The following is an 11,539-nucleotide window of genomic DNA, read 5'->3' as shown; positions in this document are numbered from 1 at the left end:
AAGGCCACCCTGAGTCTTTGAAAATCTTTGCTTAGTAAAAGTTTATGAATGGTATGCACAAGTCTGCTTACTACACTGAATAAAAATATAAACGCAACAATTTTGTTTTTACCCCCATTTTCATGAGCTAAACTCAAACATCTGAAAATGTGTCTACTTACACAAAATTGTGCACATTTCAGGGTGGCCTTTTACTGTAGGCAGTCTAAGGCACACATGTACATTATTCATGCTGTCTAATCAGCCCCTTGATATGGCACATCTGTGAGGTGGGATGGATTATCTTGGTAAAAGAAAAGTGCTCACTAGCACGCTTAGATTTCAGAGAGTGGTCTGCTTTCTGCTTCTTGTCTTGCTGCTCTTGTGTGTCTTTGGCTTGTTTCTTTCTCACAGTCATTTCTATATTCTAATGTTCTTGTGTTTAGTTGACGTCCGGTTTCTCCAATGTATGTTTTATTGCAGAGTTTGCATGGGATTTCATAAATGACTCCACACATACAGTATGTCCTGCTGATATGTTGTCCTTTGGGTGTACTTGTCTGCAAGCACAATAAAGAAATCAGTCGTAACAGACCACTGCACAAGGGAAAACCATGTAATGGCCAAGGACAACACAAGGATCATACCCACCGAACAACAAAAATATAAAAGATCGATTAAAAAAGTCATAGAAATATGGAGACATGTATGCAGAACCATGAACAGAGCCAAGGGGTCTACACATGGAGCTGTGTCATCTGTGAGAAGAGCCCGCATAAACGGAGAAGAAAGTGATGCCATCATTAGCGGCTAGTTCTAAAGAAGATTGCAAGAGCAATCAACATTGTAAGTAAGGTAGAAAAAAATAAATTTAAACTTTCCTGTGTTTAAAAAAAGAACTTGAAAAAGTGTTGCATTTATATTTTTGTTCAGCATAGCAAAATCTAGTGGTGGTTTATAATCCTATTCACCTATTATATAAGACAAAAATGTGTTACTATTTTTGTAAAAAAAAAACTTCATTTTTCCATTTTAAACAGTTTTTTATGTTTATCATTATCATTAGTTGTAGCAGTAGTAGTAGTAGCAGTAGTAGTAGTATTGTTTTGTAGATTTTTAGTTAAAACTTTTAAGGTTTTTGTGAGTGATTCATTACCTACAGTCTGAAGAGCTGCAAATGGATGGATGGAGTTCATGAACTATTTTCTAACATAGACACCCTCATGGATCCCTTTACTTTCATTGATATACTCCTTTCTTTTGAAGCTGAGTTTTATGTATTCATGTGTACTTGTACAAACAGTCTCCTGATACTGACTCAGACTGTCTAATATTTGCCCTTTATTCTTTTTTATGTTTTTAGTTATTCTACTATTCCCTCTTATTAGTTGTGTTTCCTTTTATATATGCAAATGTAAATGTTTTCTTGTTGCACATCCTCCGAAGCTTCTCGGTCGTGTTTGTAAATGAGAACATTTTTCCTGGTATGACAAAGACATAAAAAATGTGTATTTTTCCATTTCCTTTATTTTTTCCATCCCTTCCTTCTCTCCTTTCTATACATGTCTCGCTAAAATAAACATGTTAATATAAAGTTTTCAGCAGCACCAGTTTTATAGCCTTTTCTACCTCAGTTTAGTAAAAAAAACATAAATCATAAATCAACCTGCCTTAAGATAGATTCTGCATATGTGTGTGTGTGTGTGTGTGTGTGTGTGTGTGTGTGTGTGTGTGTGTGTGTGTGTGTGTGTGTGTGTGTGTGTGTGTGTGTGTGTGTGTGTGTGCGTGTGTGTGCGCGCGTGTGTGTGCGTGTGCGTGTGTGTACGTGTGTGTGCGCGCGTGTGTGTGCGTGTGCGTTTGTGTGTGTGTGTGTGTGCGTGTGCGTGTGCGTGTGTGTGTGTGTGTGTGTGTGTGTGTGTGTGTGTGTGTGTGTGTGCCTGTGCGTGTGCGCGTGTGCGTGTGCGTGTGTGTGTGTGTGTGTGTGTGTGTGTGTGTGTACTTGTCTTTCAATGATTAAGTGGACACATTTTGACTTTAACCTGTAGCATGTGGACATTTTTACATCGTGGGGACAATTGGCTGGTCCACATTATGTTAAGCACCCTAAAGCCTGGTTTTAGAGGTACGGTGTGAGTTAGTAGCTGTTAATTTAGGTTAGGGTTAGGAATACCATTGGTTAAGGTTAGGATTAGGGTACGGGTTAGGCATAACAGAGTCACTAAAATGAATGGAAGTCGACGGAGGTCCACACAAGCATGTGTGTGTGTGTGTGTGTGTGTGTGTGTGTGTGTGTGTGTGTGTGTGTGTGTGGAGAAGGTTGGGGCTTGTCCCACTGTCCCCCTGTGAAAAATTACACCCATGGATGACAGGTTTGAATTGAAACTTTTTTTTTTTTGTAAATTTACAAACAAGCATGCACTTTGTCAATGTTAAGTCCAAAACCTAAAATCAAAAGGAGCAGTTGACTTGCTGTTTTAATTCAAACTTGACTAATCTGACTGCAACAGGGGAGTTTAGTGAACTTTTTGCTCTTTTCTACACTCCCAGGAATTCTATCCCTACTGTGACTTTTTGGGTGAGTTCTCCAAATACAGAGCAGCTGGGAAGGCGATGGCAGGAAGATGTAATCGATTTCTGCCAGGCAAAAGCAAAAAGGAAGAGCGAGAGCCGCTGGTGTCTCAGTGTAAATCACTAACTCTCTCCCTGGAGCAGCTCTTACACAAACAGCTCTGTCAGATTAAGATGAGCTGATGGAACTTGTCATCTGGAGGATTTCTTTGTTTTCTGCCTGAATAATAAAATGTGCGGTTTGGAACGAAGGCGCGCGCGTAAATCATTCATATTTTTCCGGAACTCTTTCTTATTTTATTTATTTATTTTTTTAGGTCAGAATATTTTAGGTTTGGGGGGGGGGGGGGGGGCTGTCGCGGTGTGATGCTCCGGTGAGCTGATTCTTTGTGCATGAAATGACTTGACATCCTCCAGACCACCGAGCGAGTGCGTGCACGTCCACACGCCGAGCGAGAGAAAGAGACAGAGACACACAGAGAGAGAGAAGAGAGAGAGAGAGAGAGAGAGAGAGAGAGAGAGAGAGAGAGAGAGAGAGAGAGAGAGAGAGAGAGAGAGAGAGAGAGAGAGAGGAGGCGAGATATAAAGAGAGAGAATAAGGAACTTTGTTTGCAGGCATCCGTGTCTCCTCCGGCTCCGCGCGCTGAAAGAAAAGCATTTGGCAGTTATGGTTGATCAGCGTTTCTTTCATCCTCTCCTGTGCATTAGTGGCGACGGATGGCGCAGAGAAGATCCTGGTTTTTCTAGGATATCTTTAAATCCTATTTTGAAGGATTAAAAAATATACAATACAAAAGGATGCCGAAACACTAAAGACGCGCATCTCCATCAATGTGTGTGAGGTATGTATTACCACGATTCTAATTATTCAGGCTGTTTTATCCCTTTTGATGACTGTTTAGGAGAATTTATGCTATAATCTATAGTATGTCTTTAAATTTATTTTTCACACCTTAAATCCTCATTAGGCATTTTTATTTTGAAGAGGAAGCCTTTTGCTGCTTTTAGTTTTTTTATATTTGCTTAAATAAGTTGTGTCATATCTGCAGCCACACAGGCTGAAGTTGTCTAGCTTTGACACGTGAGCTCTTTGTGGGGAGGGAAGTTGCTGTCACTGCACCCTGTCCGATTTACATCACAATGTGTGTCTTTTATTCTAGATGACATTGAGGATACCTTAGCAGGACCGCGAGCTCGGCCATCATTTGCAGGAAAATGCAGCTTTGGATTCCGTATGTTTTGCTAAGTGCAGCTACCGTGGGCACTGTTGAGATGTTTGGCAATTATGGTGAAATATGTCAAGGACTGTGTGCATGTGAGGAGAGAGAAGGGATACTCACAGTGAGCTGTGAAAACAGAGGGATTGCAGCGCTCACAGCCGTTCCCCCAGTGCTCTTCTCCCAGTATCATCTGCTCCTTAGTGGGAATCTTTTGAAAAAGCTGTCTGCCCATGATTTTGTTGAGTACAAAGGACTTACAATCTTACATCTGGGGAATAATGAGATATCCGAAGTTCAAGCAGGAGCTTTTAATGGACTGCAGGGATTAAAACGATTACATCTCAACAATAACAAAATTGATGCCTTGAAGGACGAGTTTTTCTTGGGTCTCGTAAGTTTGGAATATTTACAAATCGATTACAACTACATCACTCATGTGGAGCCAAATGCCTTCAGCAGACTGCGGCATCTGGAGGTCTTGATTCTGAATGACAATTTGATTTCAAGTTTGCCTGTAAACATTTTTCAGAATGTCCCATTGACTCATCTGGACCTGCGGGGGAATCAGCTGAAAGTGCTCCCCTACACGGGTCTGCTGGAGCACATGAACAGTGTGGTGGAGTTACAGCTGGAGGAGAATCCCTGGAACTGCTCTTGTGAGCTGATTGCTCTTAAAACCTGGCTCGAAAGCATATCATACACGGCCTTGGTGGGTGATGTTGTTTGTGAGTTCCCCTTTCGGCTTCATGGGAGAGACCTCGATGAGGTTTCCAAACAAGAGTTGTGCCCGAGGAGAGCCATCGCTGAATATGAGATGCCGCCTCCGCCACGTTTGGGCACTGATGCATACCATAGGACCACGCCAGCTCTAGTTGCAGCCTCGTTCACCTCGTCTGGAATTGCAAGATCCTCATCGAGACCCACCAAGGGACCTCGGCAGTCAGCCAAATTAAAATCAAGACCCACCACCCGAGTCCCGTCAAACAAGCCACAGAATTTTGGTCAGATTGTTTCGTATCAGACCAAATCGCCTGTGCCTTTAGACTGCCCGACTGCATGCACTTGCAATCTGCAAATTTCAGACCTTGGTCTGAATGTGAACTGCCAGGAGAGAAAGATTGAACAAATCTCTGATTTAAATCCAAAACCTTACAATCCCAAAAAGATGTATCTGACTGGAAACTACATCCCTGTGGTGCATCGATCAGATTTTACTGAAGCAACTGGACTAGATTTGCTTCATCTTGGTAACAATCGAATATCCCGCGTGGCTGACAGGGCCTTTGGCGATTTGATACACCTAAGGAGACTGTATCTCAATGGAAATCTGATCGATCATCTTACAGTTGATATGTTTTATGGGTTAGAAAGCCTACAGTTTTTATATTTAGAGTACAACGTCATTAAAGAAGTAATTGCTGACACCTTTCAGCACGTACCCAAACTTCAGCTTCTTTTTTTGAACAATAACCTCTTGAAAACATTACCAGAGGGTACATTCAGTGGCCTGACATTGGCCAGACTTAATCTCCGTAACAATCACCTGCGATATCTGCCAGTTAGAGGTGTGCTGGACCAACTTGCAGCACTGGTACAAGTGGATTTGTATGAGAATCCCTGGGATTGCTCATGTTCTATACTGGACTTGAAGATGTGGTTAGAGCAGCTCAGCACAGGCACAGTTGTGAATAATGTCATCTGTGGCTCCCCCAAGAAGTTGGCGGGGGAAGACATGAGATACATTAAGACAACTAATTTCTGCCCTAATAACTCTGATGTGCTTGCATCCATGATTCCACCTTCAGAGGAATCTTTTCCAGGCAGCACCATCACTATAGAAACGTCTTTAGACTCTGACACTCAGTACAGCACCATTCCTTTATCCGTGATGATTCTCGCCCTTCTCCTCATGTTCATCCTCTCTGTGTTTGTGGCTGCCGGGTTGTTTGTGGCAGTGAAAAAGAGACGCCAGAAGAGTCAAAACGAGCAGAACAACTCAATGAATGCTTGCATTAGCTCTCTCAACATGGAATACGGCCTTTACAAAAAGGGATCCATTCCCAAAGTCAGAACATCTGCTGGACATGTGTATGAGTACATCCCACCTCCAAGCGAATCCACATGCAGAACTGCGGCACATACTCCTATGGACAGCAAATCTGTGGACGGATTCAGGGACTTTGACGAGCTGAGTGGTGCTTTTCTGGCCAACTCAGACGAAGAGGCCGCCAGTAACGTGTTAAGCTCTGAATACAGCACCACCACTCCAGAACCTCTCAACAAGCCCTCACCCGCTTACCAAGATGATCAGCACTTCTACAGAGACGTACTTGAGCCGGACAAGAACAGACGCTTCAGCAACACATTACCCTGCAGGCACGGAGCCCATTCATCAAATCAGTATACCTCAGACTTTGATGCAAGGCATCAATACGTGCAACCAGATAGAATACAGCAAACAATTCTATATTGTGCAGCACCCAGTTCTGTTTACGTGGAGCCAAACCGGAGCGAGTACTGGGAATTAAAAGCAAAGCTCCACATCGACCCTGATTACCTCGAGGTTCTCGAAAAACGAACTACATTCACTCAGTTCTGAGAGACTTGTCCTCCAGATGGTCGAAGCGAATGCATTTGTGTGATTTATTCGTTTTCGTTATTAATCACAAACTGTTATGCATTTCTGGGAATTATGGTTTGCAGAGTGACTGATCCAGAAGGGAGGGGGGGTATTACTCACTGTAAAGCATCACTTAACACTGTTTTGCTGTGTGGTTTGACAGTTTGGTTTCAATGTGCAAATGTGAACCAGAAACCACAGATTCTGGGCTCCAGTGACTCATCCTATCAGCAAATCTACCCTGAAGCTGTACCATTGACATTAATGTGAGACTGAGCTTTAACTTTTAAATTAGCTACATATTATGAGTGTTAATGAACCACAGACGATATCATCCTGCCCCCAAATAACCCCATTTTATCTGACAGAGATGCAAGTATGCTCTCCAGTTCTGTTTTTCGATTTCCATTCTCTATACCTGCAACCATTTTTGAGATTATTTATCTCTAACTGTGAAGTTAACCTGCATTTAGTTGAGAAAATTACCCAGCTTCAAAGTCTGGATGCATTAACAACTCTGGGATAATAAAACCATAAATCACAGATAATAAGTAAAGTAAATGTCTGTTTTTGTTGAGAGAAAATTCTTGTAATGGACAAAATCACACAAACAAGGCTACAGAAGCGTAAGAGCAATAGCTCAGATTTTTGCAGTGAGTTTATATGAAATAGTTACAAACAAATGACCTCTTATCATTAATAGTTAGCTCTCCGTTTCACAACAATTGAAGCTAAATTTGATTCATAAGGCTTAAACTACTCTTTTTGTGCATTACATTGTTATTCAAGCAGACCCTCACTCTTTAGTAGGAGTCTATCTCCAGCAGGCATCGGGGTGAGAGGCACAGTACTCCTTGGACACGTATGTTAAAGGGCCACATATAAACAAACAAGACACACAACCATCCACACACTCACACACACATTTAAAGTGGTACTTCACTGAGAAATAATTTTAATTAATCTTTCTGATTATAATCAGGGCTGCGCAGTGGTGCAGTGGTTAGAGCTGTTGCCTTGCAGCAAGAAGGTCCTGGGTTCGATTCCTGGCCTGGGATCTTTCTGCATGGAGTTTGCATGTTCTCCCTGTGCATGCGTGGGTTCTCTCCGGGTACTCCGGCTTCCTCCCACAGTCCAAAAACATGACTGTTAGGTTAATTGGTCTGTCTAAACTGTCCTTAGGTGTGTGTGTGTGTGTGTGTGTGTGTGTGTGTGTGTGTGTGTGTGTGTGTGTGTGTGTGTGTGTGTGTGTGTGTGTGTGTGCGTGACTGTTTGTCCTGTGTGTCTCTGTGTTGCCCTGCGATGGACTGGCTCTCTGTCCAGGGTGTACCCCACCTGATTGCCCGTTGACCGCTGGAGATAGGCACATGAAAATAGTCTCCTATGCCTACCCCCTGCTTTAGGGTTAGGGTCACTCTTCTCTAGGATCTGAAAAGCGTGATAGAGCTACGTCACACTGTCACTGAACAATCATGGACTCACCCATCTTGGCTCGTGATGAGGAGGGTTATTGTTGTTTTAGCATACAGAGAACAGCAAAGAACGTGTCAACTTATAGAAGCTAACCATTAGCATTAGCAACTCCACCACATGGCAGAACTCCTCCAGGATTGTGTTATTTATAGAGATAAAACATCAACGTTACAGAGCAAACTGAATCTGTGGTAGAATCACATTGATGTTAGCCAATCAGAGGCGAGATGTCCAAATATCAGGAAATCAAACTCGAAATCCTGCCGTGTTCGGCTCAGCTCTGACCTGGTTCATTTCTAGTTCCGGAAACAGGCGCGCTGGAGCTCCAACCCAACTTACTTGACATTTTACTAGAGACCACTGCAAATGTATAAAAATTTTAGTAAAGTACCACTTTAAGGAAAATTTAAGGTTACCCTGACCTGCATATCTTTGTTTTATATGAGGAAACTGGAGAAAACTCACGCAGGAAAAACATGCAAACTTCATGCAGAAAGGCTGCAGCTGGAATCTGAACCTGTAACTTCCTAGCTTTGCAGGCTGAACCAGAACCCATGGCTTCATAGCAACTTTCTGAAGCAAAACAGACATTTCTGTGTAAATAACCCTCTACGGCAAATGTCATTGCAATGTAAATATTTATAAAAGTACTTGAATTAATTCCTATAACATCTGTGATCTGAGTTTTTAGGATGGCAGAAAGACTCAGTGGCGAAGCTGTTATCTTTTTAATCTAAAAATATCAGTTTAGCCAAATACAAATGAACAAAGCCCTCGTCAGAACATCTGAACTATCCCTTTTATGCGATTTTTTCTAGAAAACCAGCAGTGATACATCTAAACCTCCTCATATTATCCTCATCACCAACCAGCTTATTCGAATGATGTTAACTCTTGTAGGGAAAAAAAATCTAAGCAACGCAAAAATGTTGTTACCAAAAGATTTTTATTGGAAGAATAACACCACTTTAATGTGAATTATATAAACATGATTTAGTTTTCCAGTTTGTTCATGTTTCAAAACCAAAGCGGTCTTTAAAAAACAGGAATATGCAATCTTTGACTCCCGCAGGGGCTCAACAAAACACAACCCTTTAGGTTATTTTGATTTTTATACAACCTGTGTTCCTTCTGATATATATACGGGTGACATTTACAGCTGAATTTCCATTGCAACACATCTGAGATGTGATAAAAGTTTCAGTATCACAAGATCTTACCAAAGCGTGTTATAGACCTGCCAACTGAACGCAGGATGTCAGTGTCAAGGTTTGCAGTGATGGAAGTGTAGGAACCGTTCAATTTTTGACCACATTTACTAGAGAGGTCAAAAGTTTTACCATAAATGTTATGTACTAAATCAAAAGATGTTTTCTTGTTCTTGTTTCACACACAATAAGTTTAAATATGGGGCAAAAGCAAAATGCTATCAAAATATAACAGATGTGTGATGGTTTTCTCCATTGCACCAAAGCCCAGGCCTCCGTGCAGAAGTCCTGTTTTATTCATCCTCTCATCCTCCAAATATAAACTGGAACAGAGTTTTCTTTTTGCTGTCCCTTGCACCCATTTCAACCCTCGTTGGTTGATGTTTTGATGATGTCCTTTATGCTAAGAAATGGCCCAGTCAAAAACATTTTTAAACCAACCACAATATTATCCTAGACTTCACCAAATAACCCATCTGCTGAAACCTAACAAAGAACATTAAAAGGACATGTGCAAAACTTGCCTTTTGCATCATTTTGTGTTTCCATAAAGGTCTCTACTGCTTCTATAAACACTCCAAATGTGAAAAAAAAATATCCAATTGTTTTCTGGCAGTGTTTGGTTTGAGGAATAATGTGCATAAAACAAGCTGTTTCAAAAAGTCCTCATTTGTTATGTCACAAATAGGGAGATTAGCATAGAACCACCTCTCACCTGGAGGGGATCAGCCGCAGAAGACGCAGCAGCAACTTTCCTATAAGCCCTTCCCAGATGTCAGAGATTCTCAGCTTATAGCAGCCACTCAGAGGATGGGTGGGCGTGGCCAGCAACAGCTTGTTTTCTTAAAGTGACAGGGCTGTAAAACGGCTCATTCTTCAAGGTACAAAAACTGTGCTTTAGGTGAAACTTTGAGAGGAATTCCTGAAAGAAGTTGATGAACATGTTTTAAATTGGCCATAGAATCTTTACAACTTAAGAAAAATCATAATGTGTCTCCTTTAATTTTAAAACTGAATCAGGGTATCACGTATTTTGGAAATTGCTTTTCTGAATTTCCCTCTGGGATTAATAAAGTATTTGAATTGAATTGAATTGAATTAAAATCTGTAACTTTAATTGTGCCAGGCTATTTTACATTCGTTCAGCCAATCAAATCACATGAGTTATTATATTAGTGAAAAATTTGTGTTTTGCTGTTTTAAAACAATTTTAAGTCAGATTGTCTGAAGCAAATAAAAAAGATGACTTGTGCCCATCAGCGGTATAATCACACTTTGGTTGATTTCTACGCACATTCAAGTTTTAATTTGTACTTCTCATGTTCAGAAATGGCAAAAATGGCACTGATGTGTTATTTACAGGCCCTTTTGTTCCATGCTATAGTTCATATTTACCTTTGGTGTAAATTCAGCTAATTGTTTTCCTACACATTTTTGCCCTATTGTGTTTTCCCTAATCTAAAAATATGCACTATTGACTGCTGGTCAACAATGATGTCACCTTCTAAAATGCACTAAATTGTAACATGCATATAGCCATAGTATTGGTTCAATAAATCCATAAGGAGGGGTTAGATGTGTTAAAAATCCTGCACTTTGCATCAATACAGGTCATACTCAGACAATCTGTACAAAATGCTCACTGCTGTTCTCTAACTGATGATAGTCAATAAAACCATCCAGTCTTATACCAAAAGTGAATGAAACATGACATTTAAGATACACTTTTTAAAGAAATTGGTTTTCTTTCTTTTTTTTTTATACAAACTTTCTATATTTGTAAACCTGGGTGGTTTTCGGGGAATATTTTGGGTTTAAAAAATGCACAATGTATTAATAATCCTGTTTTCTTTTGAGTTTGAATCATAGGAAATCAGGAAGTTTGACTGCAATTAGCAGTACCCCAAAGTGCATGGAGCAACATATAAAATATCAGAATGGGTCAAATTGGAGTGAAAATACCAACAAACAACTGCAGTTAGCCTTCTTTGAATGAGACCGGTCTTTGCTAATGCAGTCAAACCGTTTTCTGCGGTAAAGCCTGTAAATTTGCTAAAGTTTTTATTTTCATTGAGCCTCATGCTCACGTCCTCTGGCTGTTTCTGTGTATGAGAAAGTGAGACATAAAGAGTAAATCACAAACAAGTTGAGAAAAAATTGTGCCATTTTGTGGTCAATCTGCAACAAAAACTATTGCACATTTGTCACAATACATGTGTCTTTTGGCCATGTGCCTCTAGTGACCTGACTGTAAATGAAATTTCTGGCAGAAATGTCCAATTAAACATAATTTCAGGTAAATGTGAGCATTTTATTTAAATTACATAGGACTGATTCCACTTTCGGAACTTCCATGTATTTTTAACGGATTTTTAATAGGACCGGCTTGGCAGGGGCCATTTTCCTGGCCGTTTCAGGAACCAACAGGTTACACTGGGGTATGTACTTGGAAAGACCCGGCGGAGTTGCTG

The 11,539-nt window shown here is 40.7% G+C and overlaps 1 protein-coding gene across 1 annotated transcript; it reads left to right on the top strand.

Moving 5' to 3' along the window:
• The first annotated feature begins 3,089 nt into the window (after positions 1–3,089).
• Positions 3,090–7,592, top strand: slitrk5b (SLIT and NTRK-like family, member 5b). The gene is made up of 2 exons (XM_015966398.3): positions 3,090–3,389; positions 3,708–7,592. The coding sequence occupies exon 2, from the start codon at positions 3,763–3,765 to the stop codon at positions 6,364–6,366; it is 2,604 nt and encodes an 867-aa protein (XP_015821884.1). The 5' UTR covers positions 3,090–3,389; positions 3,708–3,762; the 3' UTR covers positions 6,367–7,592.
• The last annotated feature ends 3,947 nt before the right edge of the window (positions 7,593–11,539 follow it).

Source organism: Nothobranchius furzeri, chromosome 14, assembly GCF_043380555.1.
Source record: "Nothobranchius furzeri strain GRZ-AD chromosome 14, NfurGRZ-RIMD1, whole genome shotgun sequence".
In the NCBI taxonomy this organism is placed as follows: domain Eukaryota; kingdom Metazoa; phylum Chordata; class Actinopteri; order Cyprinodontiformes; family Nothobranchiidae; genus Nothobranchius; species Nothobranchius furzeri.
Note: the sequence above shows the minus strand (reverse complement) of the source record. Positions and strands in the feature narration are given on the sequence as shown.

What these genes read in the sequence shown, in the direction of transcription:
- slitrk5b (XM_015966398.3), top strand. Translation starts at nt 3,763, where the DNA reads ATGCAGCTTTGGATTCCGTATGTTTTGCTAAGTGCAGCTACCGTGGGC.